The sequence below is a fragment of the Manis pentadactyla genome, chromosome 9 (assembly GCF_030020395.1).
Source record: "Manis pentadactyla isolate mManPen7 chromosome 9, mManPen7.hap1, whole genome shotgun sequence".
NCBI classification, from domain to species: Eukaryota; Metazoa; Chordata; class Mammalia; order Pholidota; family Manidae; genus Manis; species Manis pentadactyla.
In genome coordinates, this window is record NC_080027.1 from 57,200,825 (window position 1) to 57,219,669 (window position 18,845).

At 49.7% G+C, this 18,845-nt stretch overlaps 1 protein-coding gene across 1 annotated transcript; it reads left to right on the plus strand.

Annotated features, from left to right (window-relative positions):
• The first annotated feature begins 15,930 nt into the window (after nt 1–15,930).
• On the plus strand, nt 15,931–18,540 carry MYOD1 (myogenic differentiation 1). The gene is made up of 3 exons (XM_036888139.2): nt 15,931–16,784; nt 17,269–17,347; nt 17,587–18,540. The coding sequence occupies exons 1-3, from the start codon at nt 16,155–16,157 to the stop codon at nt 17,838–17,840; spliced, it is 963 nt and encodes a 320-aa protein (XP_036744034.2). The 5' UTR covers nt 15,931–16,154; the 3' UTR covers nt 17,841–18,540.
• The last annotated feature ends 305 nt before the right edge of the window (nt 18,541–18,845 follow it).

Here is an 18,845-nt window from a genome sequence, read left to right on the forward strand (position 1 = left end):
TTGCTGGCTGAATGGCTTCTCTGAGCCTCAGTTCCTTCATCTGTAAAATGGAGATAATAATAGTACTAACGTTGGTGAGTTAATCTGAGAATCCGATGAGGTTCTGTTTTACCTACTTAGTAGATGGGAGCTATTAATATTATTGTCATCACCATCATTGCTCAAAAGGCACAAGGATCCATTTTCATTTGTCAGAGACTTGTGTCTGTGTGGTAGGAGGGAAGCTAGTGGTTTGAAAGGCTTTCAGTGACTCCTCTCATTTGGTAGGAGTCTATTCAGGTGAACATATCTCTGCAAATGATGAGCAAGAGTCTGCCAACTGTGGCATTGCGCCTGATGTGGCTAAAGACCAAACTGAGAGACAGCTACAGCAGATAAATGTTGCAGGGTCCCGCTGATAGCTCTCCTGAGAAAACCATGACCCATGTGTTAAACCTTTACTGCTGTGTCCCCAGCAATCCTTGGTATCTTCTACTTTATCCAGAAAGTCTCAGAAACAACCTAAGATTCCTGTGGTAAAGGAGAGCTAACTACTTTACAAGTTCCTGTTATGGGCCAAGCCCATAAGTTAGTATATATTACATATGATATATATATTAAACACATATGTTTGACCACATCTAATCTTTGCAACAACCCTGTAGAGTAAATGTACTGTTGGCCCATGCGATAGTCTAATTACACTCACAGTCCCAATTCTTCATTCCTCTTTGTATCCATGCCCTTTACCATGTGACTTTGCAGCTCTTCACAGCAAGAGGCGTATTTCTCCACCCTGCAGTTCTGAATTCAATTGTGTAACTTGTTGTGGTCCAAGGGATAACATAGAGAGGCTCATCTCAAGTCAGAGGCCACTTGATATCAGGCAGAGGTTTGCACAGTGCTTGTGTGCTTCTGCTCGCAGTTTGGCACCAGGCTAGTCTGCTGCAAAGTGAGACACCTGTAGAGAAGAGCTGAGTTGCTCCGTAACCCTAGTCAAGACCAGCCTGGAACAGCCAAGAGCCAGTCGGCTACAACATGTATGTGAGCCAGCTAAGCCCAGGAGAACAGCCCAATCTAAATAGCCAACCTGCAGATTCATAATAAAGAAGCATAAACAAATGCTTGTTGTTTGAAGCCAGTTAGTTTGAGATAGATCATTGCATAGCATTACCACGGTGTGATAACAGATATACATCCTTTTTTAAAAAACATTGACTTTATTTTTAGAACAGTTTTAGGTTCACAGCAAAATTGAGCAGAACATACAGAGATTTTCCATATACCCTGTCCTCATACACACACCATCTCCCCACTATCAACATCAGGCACCCCAGTGGTACGTTTTTCACAGTCAGTATACCTACACTGATACATCATAATCACCCAAAGCCTGTAGTTTGCCTTAGGATTCATTCTTGGTCTTATACATTCTGTGGGTTTGGATAAATGTATAATAATATGTATCCATCCATCATTATAATGTCCTACAGAATAGTTTCACTCCCCTGAAAATCCTGTGCTCTGCTAATTTATCCTTCCCTTCATCATAATCTCTGGCAACCACAGATATTTTTACTGTCTCTGTAATTTTGCCTTTTCCAGAATGTCATATAAGTTGGAATCATAGTATATGTGGCTTTTTCAGGTTGGCCCTTTCCACTTACTAATATCATTTAAGATTCCTCCATGTCTTTTGATGGCTTGATAGAGCATTTCTTTTTTTAGTGCTGAATAATATTCCATTGTATGGATATACCACCATTGATTTATCCATTCACCCACTGAAGGACTTCCTAAGTTTTAGTATAGTATTTTTTCAGATGAGGAAACTGAAGTGCAGAGTGATTAAGTAGTCTGTCCAAAAACACACAGCTGTAAGTGGCAGGTCTGGAATTCAAAATTAGGTATTCTAACAGAAGTTATGAACTTTCTCTTCTTCTGTTGGAGTGTCCCTACCAAATCATGCCCTTTTAGAACTCTCTGCTTTTACCAGTTCTGGTCCATCAGTTTAAAATGCTCTTCCTTCCCTCTCTGTTCACCTATATTTAACTCATAATCCATCTCTGTGGGACCTTCCCTACTCCACATACGGCATTCTACCAAGGTATTCATTAGTTCTCTCTGTGTCTCCACTTTGAGTTGCTTGCATTGACAATGTTATGGAGGTTCTCACTGAGGCATATTCCAAAGTGAGGTCCCAAACTAAGATGCAAGTATTTCTGGCTGGATTACTTTGAAGATTTGAGGGAGGATTTTCTTTGGGCTGAGCTATTAGAGCCATGAAGATTCCCCCATGGGGGTGGGGTGGAGTACGCATTCCCCTTTACCTCAAGTCAAAAGAGAGGGGCTTCAAGGACACCGCCTGGAGATCTTAACATGCCTTCCCTGAAGTTTGGGAGACATGGCAGGCTGACATCTGAGTCACAAATACACACATAAGGAGTGAGAAGATGGGTCAAATGTCCTGGAGTTGCAGAGTAGAAGGCTGCATTCCAAGAAATGTCTGGGCAGGAATTCATGAATACTTTCTGTGGACTACATGTGGGCCATATTAGAAAGATCCAGTATGGGGTGGCTTAGATCCTGCCCTAGAGACCATCCAGAAAACAATGGGCCTCAGTAGAAGAAAACTGGAGGTAGACCCAATGAAAGCCAAGAGCTGCAGGAGCTCAGTAGGACAGAGTTGCAGGTGAGAGGTCCTCAGCAAGGGGGATGGGAAAGATCTCAAAGAACTCATGAAAGGACACAGGATGGCAAGAGTGAACTTCAGAATGCCTCTGAAGCCTGAAGAGCACTGCTACTAGAATACTGTAACAGTACCCGTCAAACAAGAGCATTCCTGCCCCTCTTGTCTCCTCTTCCTCCTGAGTAGCAAGTCTCATCGACTGCAGATTTCTGACAACAGCAGACCCAAGCTGGAGGGCACAGAAGAGAAGCCTCCATTTCAGTCACTTTTCAGAGTTTTGACCATTACATGAAACGACGTTGTAATCTCTGAATTGAGATTGTATTTGTATTTGTTTTCTATTTCTATGTGACATAATTATCACAAATAGCTTAAAGCGACACCCATTCCATAGTTCTACAGTATTTTCTGTAGGTCAAACGTCTGGCATGGTATGGCTGGGTTCTCTGCTCAGGGTCTTGTGAGACTGAAGTTAAGGCATCAGGGGGCCAAGTTCTCATCTGGAGGCTCTGGGGAAGAATCCGCATCCAAGCCCACTCACGGTGTTGGCAGAATCCAGTTCCTTATAGTTCTATGACTCAAGTCTGAATTTTCTTACTGGTTGGTGCCCAGAGGTCACTCAGCTCTTAGAAGTCTCTCTCAGATCATTTCTACAGGGCAAGCTCCATCTTCAAGCCAACAATGGTATGTCAGATCCTTTTCCTGCTTTGAATCCCTGATTTCCTCCTTTGTGACAAGCTGGAGAAAACTCTGCTTTTAAAGGGTTCTTGTGATTAGGTCAGAACCACCCAAAGAATCTCTCAATTTTAAGATGAATGGTGCCATGTAACATAACCTACTCATCAGAGTAACCTACCTATCAAATCCACAGTCCTGGGGATTATTAACAATGTGTATATGGCAGGTAGGGACAGGCATTTTGGGGGACATCTTAGATTCTTCCACAGTATTGCAACCTAAAATAACAGTAGGACTTTTTATTACCTTAAAGACACTAGAAAAGTAATGAGACTGCCCAATTTTTCATCCAGTATTGGGAAAAGAGCTAATGTACCAAGGACCAAGTTTAAAGGGAGTGTGGGAAAGAAACCATGTGTTTCGCAATAACCTCCCACCAGGCATTATTGTTTAGTGCAAGGATTGTCAATCCCTCTAGCTAGCACTCATGTCACCTGCCTTCTGATCAGAAAATGTTTCCCTGTCTGCTCTCTTGAACTTAAGAGACTTGATGGAAAAGATTTGAGGCTTCGCTCAATTTTATACCTTCCAGAGCTGGGCACAAAAGCAAATGGAGACCATGAGCAGAATTATACTTGAATCTTACTCATTTGCTGGTAGTTGCTCCCCACTAGGCCAGTCAAGTCTTTCACCCTCATGTAGGACAAAAGAGAGGGGGATGGATAGAGGGGCAGGCAGGGCAGACCCCTTCACTTCTTCCTCCCTTACTTGGGAAGGGCAGCTCAGTGAAATGAAATGGCAGCTATAACTATTCTAGAAGTCAGTGTGTGGAGACCCAGGCTTATATACTGGCAATGCACAGAGGTAGAGGGGTGCTGGGCCTCTCTAACTTTCAATAGGTGGGTCTGACCATTGAGTTTTGGACAGATGAGACCTTAAACATAGCACTGTTTATTGATTACTTGCTATGTTCCCAGCTCTGTGTGTTGGAGCCACTTTTCATGCAGTCTCTTACTTCATATCCAGCACTTCAACAAATGTAAATTAATAAAGTGTGGAAACGGAGGCACAGAATGATCAAAGAACTTGCCGAAGTCACACTGTTAGTGGCAGAGTCAGGTGTGCATCATAGATGGTGTGACTCCCAGAGTCCACGGGCTTAACCACACACTGACACTGCTTCCCTCCATGTGGCTCTTACTTCTCGGTGTCCCTTAACCTTACCCAGAACCTCTACTTCCATCTTCAGGTCACACCGGCTGTTTGCCTCAGGAAGAATCACCAATTTCTTGGCCCTCTCTGCAAGGTGATGAGAACAATCCTTACTTACCTAGCAGGACTTAGCTCAGTCCAACAACTATTTCTTGCCTCGCTTGTTTATGCTCACATCATTTCCTGGGCATATCTCAGCCACCACACTTGTCAGACACATAGGTATGCATACTAATTAGGATACAGGTAAGGCTGCCGTAACAACAGAGACACCTAAAAGTGCAGTTTATTCCTTTCTTACATAAAATTTCAGGGAGGTGATCCAAGATTTGTACAGCAGCTAAACAATACTGGGGGCCCAAGTTTTTCTATCTTGTTGCTCTGCAATTTTAATAAGCAACTTCCATCAAGGGATCTAAGATAATATGTTCTTTTCTTTGCTGAAACAAATTTTACCACAAACTTAGTGGTTTAAGACAACACATGCTTGTTATCTTACAGTTACCATGGCCGATAATCTGACTGAAATGCATCTTACAGGGTTACAGTCAAAGTGTTGGCAGCCAGCATTTCTCCTGAAGGCTCTAGAGGAGAACTCATTCCTTGCCTTTTCTAGCTTCTAGAAGCTACCTGTATTCCTTGGCTCATGGCCACACCACTCTGACTTTTTGCTTGTGTACCCACATTTTCTTTCCTGACTCTGACTTTTCTGCCTCCCTCTTTTCTTTTAAGGACTCTTATAATTATATTGGGCTCACCTAGATAATCCTGGACAATCCCCCCATCAAGAGCCTTAGCTTAATGACATCTGAAAGCACTTTATGCCATGTCAGGTAACATAACCACAGGTTCTGAGGATTAGGACATGGACATCTTCCTTGGCCCGTTATTCTGTCTACCACAGATGGCTGCTCTAGCTCCTGCTGTTCTCCTACATTCCAGGCAATAGGGAGGATGGAAGGAGAAGTGAAGTGATTGCCAGGAAGTTGTGTGCACATCCCTCCACTCAGATCCCCTTGGCTAGAATTACACACATGGCTACAAGCGAATCTGGAAAATGTAGTCTTTTGCTAGGTGGCCAATAAGTATTTCTGGCTAATAAATATATGAGTTAAAGAAAAGTAAAAAAAGCCCCTACACAATAGGGATGCAATTGGTAAATTCCAGACTATAAGAAACTCCACAGGATAAACAACCCAATTTTTTTCAAAAAGTAAATTACAAAAGAAAAAAGATATGGAAAATGAATTTTTATACTTAAAGAGAATTAAAAGATTAACTAATCACAATGTGTAGGCCCTTTTTGCATCCTGATTCAAACAAAAATATTTATGAGATAATTGGACATTTGGTTACTGATTGGATATTTGATAGTATAAGGAATTAATGTTAAATTTTTTTAGTATTCTAGTGGTATTGTACTCATGTCCAAAAATGTCCTTATATTTTAGAAATACATAATCAAACATAAACAAATGAAATGATATGATGTCTAACATTTGTTTCCAAATCATAGAAGGGGAGGAAATGGACGGGGTGGTAATAGGTCTGGTCAGGTTTGGACATGGGTTAATGGTTGGCAGAGCTGGTTAAGAGGCTCAGTATGTTATCGTGTCTATTTGTATGCTTGAAATTCTTTATAACAAAGACTGACAAGGAGGGAAAGGGAGAAGGGCCAGGGGAGGGGCTGAGTGGACAGGAGCATATTTGATGGGCCCAGCACGGCCCTAGTGCCTCTCCCTAGTACCCAGGTAAGCCTCTGAGCCCCATCCAAAAATAGCTAAGGAGGGACAGTGAGACCCAAGACCCCTGAGCCAGATGAGTCAGACGAGGCACAAGGCAGGGCAGAGGTGGCCACCCCTTGACTGTAGAGAAACGAAATCAGTGCCAGTCCCTGGTGGCCCTGCATTTGCCTTTGTCTACCACAGGTGGGATATGAGGTGGGGCAAGTTCATCCTTATTCATTCAGAGCATCCTGGGCATGAAGAAGCCACAAAAAGCCATCAAGTCCATTCACCTGTCTCCAAGATTCTGGGTTCCTAGACTTGGCTAGGATATAGAGCCAAGAGACCCACCTTCCTGCCCCAGAGCCTCCATAGCGAGTCCTGGGAAAGTTGCTTAGAACGCTTGGCTTCAGATTCCATTGTGCACTGTACAGTGGAGATAAATGTTGTCACTGGTACTGGAACAGGGAAGGGGCACTGGCCACTGAGATGTGGACTCTGCTGGGCCTGCGCCTTCTCTGGGGATGCCTTCCACAGGGCCGCCTCCTCAGGCCTCTCCTGGCCCCGCCCTCTGGCCCCGCTTGCACCAGCCCCTCTACGTCTGTCATCAGCCTGCCCTGCTCCCCCTGGGCCCAGCTTTGTTTGGGGGCAACTGGCAGGCTTCCCGTGCACACAGTAGAGCCAGTGACACTCCTACTGCAGACAATACTCCCCAGGCTGCACGGTGACCCACACTTCCCGCCACTCCACACCCCACATGGCTTCCAGTCCCAAGAGGTCCAGAGCCCAGAAAGGCCAGGCTGGGCCCCCACTGCCCCACTGCACCCCACCCACTGCTTGCTCCTAGCCTCCGTCGCAGAACAAGCAAGGCAGGCTGAATGCCCGGGCTCCTAGTGCGCTCCAGAAGATGGGCTCCCCCAGCACACCACATGCTCTGGCATACTGAGTCTTTGTCATCCTGCAAGGTAGTCACATTTTACAGCTGGGGAAAGAGAGGAAGTGACTTACCCAAGGTAAGCAAGGGGGCAGAGCCAGTATTTGAGTCCACGTTGATCTGGACACATAGCAGCACCCAGCCAACACGGTGAAAACCCTGGTCTTTGGGCTCAGTGCAGGCTCACTACACTGCACAAGGTTGCCATCGCCTCCCCTGAATCCCTCTTCATACCACCTTCTACCCTTTACTGAACTTGCTGTCTTGTCTGGGAAACTGGTGGGCTTTACCTCAGACAGAGCCCACTTACCCTCTGGGAGTCTGAGGCAGCAGGTCCCGAATGACCGAGACACAGTGTCAGCCACGGGGGTGCATCCTGTGGCAGGTTGCCATGCCGTCCAGCCTTCTCTCATGCTGCGCGCTAAGCCCAGAATGCCTTGCCCTCCAGTTCTCCCACTGGACACTCCTACTCATCCTTCAATACCCAAGAAGAACTTTACCTTGGGGAAGTTTTCTCGAGTATCAACAGGAGAGTTTTTTGCCCTCTCTGGGGGCACCTACGGGTTGTTTGATGATTCATTCATGGGTCTCCCTCTCCCTTCCAGTGGAGCTCCTGGAGGCCAGGGGCCCTGTCTGAATCATCCCTATATCCTGCCACAGTGCCTAGCTTGGAGCCTGGGAACAGAATGCTTAAGGAACACGAGGAATGGATGACAGGTAGGCCTATTGGGGCACATTGGCCATAAATCATTTCCCCAAGTGAGGGGGAAGCAGAAATCCAAGAGGGCTTCATGGAGGTGGCATGACAGATGTAGGGCAGAGGCAGATGATAGGCATCCTAGGCAGCCTGGGTGCCAGTCATGAAGCCCTCACCCTCTGTCTCTCTGCTAGGAAACCCCTGTCCTTGGTGCCACTGGCCAGGGGTAGGCAGATTTGGGGGAGAGAATTCTGCTTCCCCAAGACATCTGACCTCCCTTCAGAGTGTGGCTAGGGCAGCTGCTGGGGGCAGCAGCTGGTGTCTGTCCCTGGAGCCCAGCGGCTGTGTGTGCCTTAATCCCAGGTCCTTGGGGCCCCCCAGGCTGGCAGGTGGGCCTATTAGGCAGGAAGGAGGCAATGGGTGAGGAGTGGGGAGCTAAAGCCCCTCCCCAGGCCCCCACAGCTGCCCCCTGAGTCCTGCCACGTGCACTGTCCCCTCATCGGCTCTCCACTCAGCCCTTACATGGAGACCTAACTTTCTCTAGGCAGGAAGATTCAGCTTAAAAAGTTCAAACTAAAAGCTGCAAAGAAGATACGGAAAGAAACAGCCAATATGCCCGCATACTGCCCGCATAGTGTCTTCTTCTGGGATGGAGTGGAGGACATCTGGGCACACAGGTGGAGGCAGGTGTTCATGGTAGGATCGAAGTATGGACGTACCTGGCAGAATATGCTCGGTGGGGAACACAGGTGTTACATGGACGTGGGGTGTCAAGTGTGTTCTGCAGGGGAGGTGCACACAGAGTGTGAGGAATACACATGTGTGAGGTACACATGGAACATGAGAGGTACATAATATATGATGTGTAATGTGTGTGCGGTGGACATGGTGTGAGAGATGTACATTGTATAAAAGGTATGTCCTGTATGTGAGATATACTCATGTGTGGGAGGTGTAAACAGAATGTGAGGTGTATATGAGTGTGAGGTGTACACGGAGTGTGAGGTGCACACAGTGTGTGAGAGATGTCCAGAGCTTATGAGGTACACATGCCTATGGCGTATTACAAAAGAGTGTGGGGGTGTGGGAATGAGGGCAGATGGTCCTTCCAAGAAAATATGCCTATCAGCTCTGTCCTGGGCCCTTTTCACAGTCTTCTGGGAGTGTCAGAGGCAGAGGAGACATCCTCTGGCTTTTCACACATCCTTAGTATATAAAGGTGACTTAGGCCTTCTTATCATCCTTCTGCCCACATCCATGGCATCTTAACTCAAGGACAAAGTGCTCTTTAAGGAGATACCATACTTTGATAATACTATTCTTATGTCTGACTTAAATCCCTCACACTTCAAGTTAAATGTGCGTTTTAAAAAGGGTTTCTTAGTGTCTGTCCAGTGGAAATGGTGAACTCTCCTTAAAGGTTGTTCTCCTTATTCCAAAAGCCTAATGCCCTTAGGCTGGAAGAACAATTAGCACCTTCCTGAACACTGCTCCCTTTAACACTGCTAGTTATTAATCTATTATCAACTTCTTTGTGTTGTTTAATCGACCACACTGAGTTTGCATTTCTGACCCCAGGGATCTGGGCCCTCAAAGACCCCTGCTCTCACCTCTGAGGCCAGAAAGTCTCTAATTTTGTAAAGAATAAGCTTGAAGGAGAGAGACAAGATGAACTCCTCAGGTCTTTCCAGAAGCCAGGTGTAAGGTGGTTCTAAAACTGGGACTCAGCTTTTCCTGCCTCTGCCAAACAGTCTGGGCTCCTGATAATTTCCCTTGCCTGGCTTCTCAGTCCCTGGGAAGAACACAGAGGTGAGAGGTACACATAGAGAGTGAAGTGTGAATGGAGTGAGGGGCACCCACATGTGGGTCTGGCAGGGTGAGAAGCTGTGCATGATGCCAGGGTCCCCCTCCCACAATGCCAGGTTCCTGGGGTCCCATCCCATGGCATCCACCCCTCCCTGTGCACACCATGCACTCACTGTACACATATTTGTGTGCATGAAGCATCTCAACCTCTCCTCAGCCTGTGGTCATTAGTCACCCATCCAAGCCATCCTCAAACTCTCATACCACCTTTCACACAGTGTACATGGCCCCAGATACTCAGGCCGCAGGGCCCTGGAAAGTAGGAGCCACGCCTCTCTCATCCCCCACAGAATCCCTAGCTCCTGGCAGAGGCAACTGTCCCATAGACGGTGTGCAATAACGATCTGTTCCTTGCCTGGAACATTCTTCTTCAAATGGGCACGAGTCTCACTCCCAAACCTCTTCTACCTCTTGAATCAAATGTCACTTTGTCAGCCAGACCACTCTAATTCTGCATCCAGCCTGCTCTGGCACCCCCAGCTCTGTGCACCCTGCTCTGTTTTTGATATTTTTCCTCAGCATGTCTCACCTTCTAATGTACTCCATAATTTACTTATTTAGTCTGTTTATTGTTTACTGGTGGTCTTGACTGTTAGAATGTCAGCTCCACAGGGCAGGGAATTTTGTTCCCTCCTATATTCCCAGCACCTGGCACAGACCATGAGCTGCATAAATATTTGTTGAATGAGCGAACAAGTCACAGAGCGGATGACTGGCAGTGGGCACACCCCCCCACAGTGCACATGCAGCCTGCACAGCCACGCCTGGCACACTGGGGATGGGGCTGGGGGGAGTATACGTGCCATTCCCCTGTTCCCTTCCCCCTCTGTGTGGACCCCTTTCCTCCAACTCCATTTCATCTGATGGACTCCCAAGCCCTCCTTGAGTGTGGGAGACTGGGGAGGACCCCTGACTGGGAAGTATGGCCCTCTGTGGAGAATCACTGGGACCCTAGTCCTGAATCTGGGACCACATCTATACCCTCCTGACCAGTGCAGATGGGCCCAGGGCAGGATCCACACCCAAGTGGTGAGCAAGGTTGCAGGGACAGAGTGGGGTGCTCAGGGTGGACCCAGGACTGGAAGGGAAGGATGAGGGACAGAGAGGGAACCTGGGGCTGGCTTGCCCCAACTGGCTCACCCATGTGTTCACCCTCTTGCCCTGTGGCACCCCCAATTCCCCAGCCAGATATGTAGCCCATACCAGCCGCAAAGAGAGGCCACCGGTCCAGCCTGGGCAGGGGCAGGGTGCTTGAAGACTGGGGCAGGTGCAGGCTGGATAGGGTTTCCAGAGGCTGCAGACACACACAGAGGCACACATGCTGCCTGGAGCCTTGGAGCCGGCAGCTCCCTGAGGGTGCAACACTATGGGGCCCAGCCAGGCCTGCATTCCTGCCCAGAGGCCAGCTCTCCATTTATAGCCCCAGGCAGGCAGGCCAAGGGAGGCGAGAGGGGAGGCCTGACAAGGGTGGACGGAGAAGAGCCCAGGGAGCCCTCCCTCCCCACCTGCTGCCGCAGGAGCTCCTCACTGTGAAGACTGGAGAACCAAGGCCCAGCGTGAGGTGCACATGCGCCCAGAGGCTGCTCAGCATGGAGCTGGAGGGAGAGGCGCCAGGATGCTCCCTCCTATGGGTCCCCTCAGCCCATTGCTATTGGCCTTTCCCAGAACAAGTCCAGCACCCGTGTCCCCAAAGTTTGCAAAGAGTTTTGACTCTTTCAGCTTCTAAAGTTGCCCTTTTTCCCCTCTCTGCTCTCAATCCAGCACTAGAACAAGCAAAGGGCACCAGGTCCCAGGGCAGACACACCTCTCCCTGCTCTTTTGGCAAGAAGGATAGGACATGGTGTTGGCAAACCTTTCCCCAAAGATGTGGTGGCACAGCCAGGAGAGTGATCCCAGGCAGGCATGGGTGTGTAACAGCCACCGAGTCCAGCCCAAACTCTTCAAGCAGCAAAACCTTAATAGCAAACAAAATCCCACTTGAAAGTTTAATATAAAAGTAGCAGTGTACCACTAGAGTCCATGTGCATTTTAAAACAGTGCTTCCTAATTACCAAAGAAGATGACGCTGCAAATCAAGTTTTAAACTATCAAAGCAGTTGGGATTTCTAAGCCACAAATGATAATATTAAGTGTATTTGGTAAATTTGAACATACAACATTTGCTATTGTAAAGGCACCTTGACAACAGCCCTGAGGTGGTTTTTATGAATGCAAGACACAAAAAGCAAACTTGTAATCTTGTCTCAACATCCAATTTATTTCTGTGTTTTCTTTGCTTGTTCAGGCTTGAGAAAAATCTAGATTTGCATGTGTAAGTGGCTTGAAGGGCTCCCCTGGAAATCTCAGGGTACTCTTCAATTAAATAGTTTTATTCAGTCATTCAACCAACAAATTTTTGTTGAGGGCCTGCTATGTCTCAGGCATTCTGCTGAGGCTTGAATAAGTAAGGAGAGAGATTTATTTCAATCTAAACCACTAAAACAACAATTATTTACATTCCTCATTGTGAGTATAAGGCAAATAAAGACTCAAAGTTTTAACAGGTGCCAAATCCCTTTGTAGTACACTATTAGGATACTTCAGTGAACCACGTGTAATTGCTCAACATAAAGAAGCATGCCCCAGGCAGATGGGCCTGAGTTTTGCCTGGGAAAAGTGAGTGTGACCCAGCATGTATGTTTAATTGTGTTTATGACTGTCCAATTTAGAAGAAAAACAACTCTCCTCATTAATGACACATCTCAAGAAGTTCAAATACATGAATAAAAGACTCTTAGGGCATGAGGCCACCTATTCATTCATTCACTCAACATTTACCAAGTTCCTGCTATCCAACAGCCACTGTGATGGTTTCTGGAAATGCCATCACGAACAAAACATCTCTGCCCCATGGGCCTATGTCAATCAATGAATGAACTAAATAAGATAATTAAAGAGTGGCTGTGCAAATAAGGAAATGAGCAAAGTGATGTGACCTACCTACCTTAGAAAGAATGGTCAGAGACATCCTGAGGAGGCAATTTGTGAGCTGAGGCCTGATGAATAGAGAGAGCCAATCAGGAGAACCCAGGAAGAGGGCTATAAGCAGCAAGTAAAAGGCTCCAAGGCGGGACTCTGCTCAGAGTGCTAGCAAACAGGAAAGGAGGTCAGGCTAGGATGGAGTGATCAAAGGGGCTGCTGGTTCCAGATGAAACTGGAGAGGTGGGCTGAGGCCAGCTCACATGTATAGGGCCTTGTAGGCCAGGGCAAGGAGATGAGATTTTATTCTAAATGCAGTGAGAGGCTCTTAGAGAGCTAGAAGCAGAAAGAGAATGTAATCTCATTTAGATTTTTCCGGGATTAATCAGGCTGCTGTGTAGTGGATGGATTATGCTGGGGCAAGAGTAGAAGTGAAGAGAGAACCAAGAGGGTACTGTGGTCATCCAAGCTAGCATGTGGGGCTTAGCTCAAGACAATGATGCTGGGATGGAGAGCCTTGAGAGATGTCTTGAGGTCAAGTGGACAGGTCTTCCAAGTGCCCAGCCTCCCCTCTGAACTCCAGCCTCATGAATCCCCTGCCTACTGGACCTCTCCACCAGGATGTTGAACACATAATTCAAATTTTGCCCCAGCCTGGACTCTACATCTGCCAACTGCAAAGCTGCTCTTTTCCAGCTCCATGCTTCCAGGAGTCATCCTTAACTCCCCTCTTGTCTCCCTGCCCACATCCAACCATGAATAAATCTTGCTGGCTCCATCTTCAAAATGCATCTGGAATTCAACCACGTTTAGCCATCTGTACTGCAGCCACCCAGATCTGAGCCATCATCACCACCTACTTGGATTATTGCAATAGCCTTCTAACTGGTCTCCCTGCTTCTACCATTGCTCTCCAAAACCAGCATGCTCCTGTTAAAATGCACATTGGTTGATGACATTCTTCTCTTCTGCTCAAGCCCTCCAGTGGCTTTCCGCCTCAGATACAGATCCTTTGCTCCCTTTTTGACCCCATCTTCCACCACTCTCCCACTTGCTCATTCTACTCCAGGAAAACTATTCTCCTTGTTGCACTTTAGTTCTGACAAACACAGACCTGTCCAAAGACACATGCACTTCCCTCTATCTAGCTCCAAATATCTGTTTCTGCCCTCCCTTCACTCTGATCTTGGATTAAATATAATCAGCCCAGAGAGCCTTCCCTGACCACTCCATGTAATGAAATATTTATAACCTTATTCCCTTGCCTTGCTTTATTTTTCTTCATAGAACTTGTAACCTCCTGATAGCACATACTTTCTTTTCTGTTTATTGACTGTCATTCTACCCTACAATGTAAGCATTATGAGAACAGGGGCTTGATTTTGCTCACTGCTGGTATCACCAACACCTAGACCAGCACCTGGCACATAGTGGATGCTCCCTAATATGTGTTGAATGAATACATGAAGGTGGTGTTATGAGTGAAGAGAGGTGAGCACTTCATGAAGGGGGATCTTTGGCACTTCTACTAGTGGCAGAGAAGTGAAGGCAGGGCTCCAAAGGAGCCCTCTACCTGCAGGGATGGCCTGAGGGCCAGTTAGGACCGCTTCCAAAAAGCAGTGGGAAAGGCACGAAGCTCACTCCTGCTTTTATCTGTGGGCTACAGGAGAAGAGACCCAACAGGGGTCTCTAGTCCAAGGGGCATCTCTAACCAGAGTGCTGCTAGGAAGGTGTGGACTAAGGATTCAGGAAGAGGTTGAGAAGCCCGTGGGGTTGGGGTGCTCAGGATTTTCACAGGGATACAGACATCCCCTAGGGTGGATGCCCCCTACCTCTATTCCCAGTCACTCCCATGGGCCTAATGGGAAGAAACACATCTGGGGCCTCTGCAAGAGTAAGCCCTGAGACTCCATGGGCCTCTGTCAGGGCTCGGTGCCCCAATCAGCAGCTAGGAAACCCTCAGGGAGTGCATGGCTGGACCATGACAGCGACAGAAGCAAGCTCTCTTGCTAGTACAGCCTTGCACCTTGGACTGAGAGCCTCCACATCTTTGGTCTCTTTAGATCTACACCACCACCACAATCACTCCAAGAGATCTCTGTTTTTATCCCCAAATTTACAAAGTGGGGAAATAGGCTCAGAAGGTGACATGACTTTTGCAAAATCACACAGAAAACCGTGGAGTCTGGATTTGAACTTAGGTTACTGGTCTTCGAACTCCTCTCTCAGGCTCCACTCGGAAATGGGGCTCTCAAGCTGAGTCTGGGGTTCAAGCTTTGCGCAGTCAATTTTCCTGGCGCAGCACTCCACGAGGCAGAGGCAAGCCCAAAGCACACGTACTTTTCTTCCCAGCTGAAGAGGGACCTCGACTTAGACGGGCACTGGACTCCCTGCTGCGGAAACGCGCAGGTTGAGGTCTGTAAGAGTTCGCTTCCCCGCCTCCAGGCTGGGGAAGAACCTGAGTTTGGAGAGATTGTACGAACGTCAGCAGCGATCCTCAACTCCTGATAGATGCCGCTGGATTTCTAAGTTTCTTGGGAAGATGGGCTGGGCCTGTGGGCCTCTGAACGACTCCTGGGGCACAAACTGGCCATGTGACACCGCCACCACGTCCAGTTTGTCTCATGTTCGCCCACTTAATACTCTGCATATATTTTTGCGCGTTTCTCTGCTTCTGACTCTAGCTTTGTGTGCTATCTAAATGTCTCTCAGCCTCTTGGGTATATATCTCTCACCCTCTCACTCAGCTCTGAGTGAGTCTCTGCCGGATTGCCATGTGTCTCTCTCCAGATCTCTCCCGATCTGATTTCTACTCCTACTCTGCTGCTAGTTCCTCCACAAACCAGAGTACAGAAGGGGGCCAAAGTGAGCTAGGAGGTCAGCGCGCGCGGCCAGAGTTTCACGCGGACACAAAGGAGTCCGGTGCAGGACAGGTTTGGGAAGAGTGCGCGCGAGAGCCAAGTGCAGCAGCTTTGGGCTGTCAGCCGCTGCCTTCCCTCCCAGCCTAGGGAGGGGCCGAGGAGCGCGCGCGCGCACATGTCGAGGGTTAGGGGGCTGGCCAGTCTCTTGCTCCTGCGGCCACCTTGGGGATCACAAGCTCCTCCCCGCTCTGTTTCTATTGGTCTCAAAGGCCCCCGCCCCCAGCCTCCTGCCTGGGCTTGGGGGCCCTTAAGTTACTACCGGATAAATAGCCCCGGGTCCTGCCATAAAGATAGGGGTGGGAAAGCCCCGGAGCCCTACGGCTGCTTTCCTCACCGCGGGACAGAACAGGGCGCGGTTGGGCACAGTCGGGTGTACATTCAGCTCCCCAGTACTTTGCTATCCTACGGCCGGGGGCTTTGAGCAGCAGGAAGTTTCGGGTAACCCCTGCCGCCAGGGTCAGGTGAAGCTGGGACTGCGTCGCCCCCCCGCCGGGATATGGAGCTGCTATCGCCGCCGCTCCGAGACGTAGACTTGACGGGTCCCGACAGTTCTCTCTGCAACTTTGCAACAGCGGACGATTTCTATGATGACCCGTGTTTCGACTCCCCAGACCTACGCTTCTTCGAGGACCTGGACCCGCGCTTCGTGCACGTGGGCGCGCTCCTGAAACCAGAGGAACACTCGCACTTCCCTGCGGCCGTGCACCCGACCCCGGGCGCCCGCGAGGACGAACACGTGCGCGCGCCCAGCGGGCACCACCAAGCTGGCCGTTGTCTACTGTGGGCCTGCAAGGCTTGCAAGCGCAAGACTACTAACGCCGACCGCCGCAAGGCCGCCACCATGCGCGAGCGGCGCCGCCTGAGCAAAGTCAACGAAGCCTTCGAAACGCTCAAGCGCTGTACGTCTAGCAACCCGAATCAGCGGCTACCCAAGGTGGAGATTCTGCGCAACGCCATCCGCTATATTGAAGGCCTGCAGGCGCTGCTGCGCGATCAGGACGCCGCGCCCCCTGGTGCCGCCGCTGCCTTCTATGCGCCTGGCCCGCTACCCCCGGGCCGCGGTGGTGAGCACTACAGCGGGGACTCGGACGCATCCAGCCCGCGCTCCAACTGCTCTGACGGCATGGTAAGGCCAGGACCTTGGGCTAGAGGAGAAGTAAGGGTAGCTCTTGTTTTATCTGGGACATGTTTCCGAGGGCAGGGAGCTGGTCCTCGAGGTTCAGGGTTGGGCGGGGAACCTTCGCGGGAGTGGACCCCTGTGTCCTGGGCAGCTGTCACTGGGGTGGCCTAGTGGTTTTGGGGGCACCTGGGACTGATGTCATCCACCGGTTTGGGAGGAGCTATTAGAACACTGCTGTGCCAACAGGAAGATCCGATTTTTCTCCACTTAACTCTACTTCCAAAATGCAGATTTATGGTGACTGTCTGCCCTCTGTTTGGCCTGGCATGCTGCAGACTTCACCTGCCTACCTCTAGCCCCCAACCAGGACAGACACGGGGCCGGATCTCGTCGCTTAAACTTAGGAAGTTGGGGAGGAGTTTGCTATAGGTAGTGATGCTCCTGCCCCCGCGGTCCCTAGGCTTGACTCGGTCGCACTTGCCTTTTGCAGATGGACTACAGCGGACCCCCGAGCGGTGCCCGGCGGCGAAACTGCTATGATAGCACCTACTACAGCGAGTCACCCAGTGGTGCGTACTCCACCTCCTTTGCATGTTGCCCTTTGGGCTGTCTTGGCTTCCCTCTATCTAGCAGCGCCACCTTCTCGACCCCCATCCTGAGAGATGATACAACTAAGTGTGTCGTTGCCTCTCTTTTTGTCCCGCACTCTCGCTGGATTCTCCCGGCCTCAGTTTTCCGTCTGCTACTAAAGGTGGGAAACCTGTCGGCGGCTGAACCCCTGCATACTAACCTATCCCTCCCCGCGCAGAACCCAGGCCCGGGAAGAGTGCTGCGGTGTCGAGCCTTGACTGCCTGTCCAGCATCGTGGAGCGCATCTCCACGGAGAGTCCCGCCGCGCCCGCGCTTCTGCTGGCGGACGCGCCGCCACAGTCGTCTCCCTGCCCGCAAGAGGCGGCCGCCCGAAGCGAGGTCGAACGTGGCAGCGCCCCCACCCCTTCCCTGGACGCCGCCCCGCAGTGCCCCGCGGGCGCGAACCCCAACCCGATCTACCAGGTGCTCTGAGGGATTGGGCAGCCGCAACCGAGGGCGCAGCTGCTCATCTGAGCGAGGGATGGTGCCCCTAGGGTCCCTCGCCCCCAAGAAATTGAGCTTAAATGTTAACCCCCGCCTCCCAACCGCGCTTTAAAAGCGGACCCCTCTTTGAGGTAGAAGAAGCGGGTGAACTCATGTGCTGTTCTGCCTCTCGCACCCCAGGGCAAGGACACAGTCCTTTTTTTCCACGCAGCACCCTTCCCTGAGTCCCGCTGCGTGGCCGTTAGGTGTTCCACCTCGAGCAGAGCTGATCCTTGAGGGGCCAGGCCCTTCCTCCAGCTAGCCCCCTACGGGGTAGGGGCGTGGGAACCGTACAGAATAAGCCCCGCCCCTGGATGCCCGGGTTCCTTCAGGGGGCGTGGCCTCCCCTTTAAGGTGCCGTGGTGACTTCTCTTTCCCACGGTCTGTGAGGTGCGTCCAGCTCCAAAGGTAACAAGAGTAACGGTAACCACCCCCACCCCTATCCACTTTCAGGACCACTTTTTGTAATACTTTTGTAATCTATTCCTGTAAATAAGAGTTGCTTTGCCAGAGTAAAAGCCCCTAGGGCTGTATTTATCTCTGAGGCATGGTGTGCGGTGCGACAGGGACTTTGTACGTTAATACTGCAGGCGGGCGAGCCGCCGAAGCTCGCTCAGGTGTTCGAAATAAAGACGCTAATTTATAGTGCGGCGGCTCTGGCTTTCCCTGGGGGACAGGCATGATTTTTGAACCGGGAGGAAAATCTTCAAACTGGGCCAGCTGTACCGCAGCGACCCCTGTATGCAGCAGACAGACTGCAAGGAGGAAGCCTCGGACCAAGGGAAGAAAGGGAATGCGCGTCTGTCTCCAGTCTGTGCGGAGGTTCCTCTGACCACGACGTGCACCACCACACACGTCAGTGGGACTCATGTCAGGGTGTATATTAGAATGGTCTGAATAGTTAAAAAAAGAAAAAAAAAAAGGTCCATGCCTGACCTGACCCCCTAGAAATTC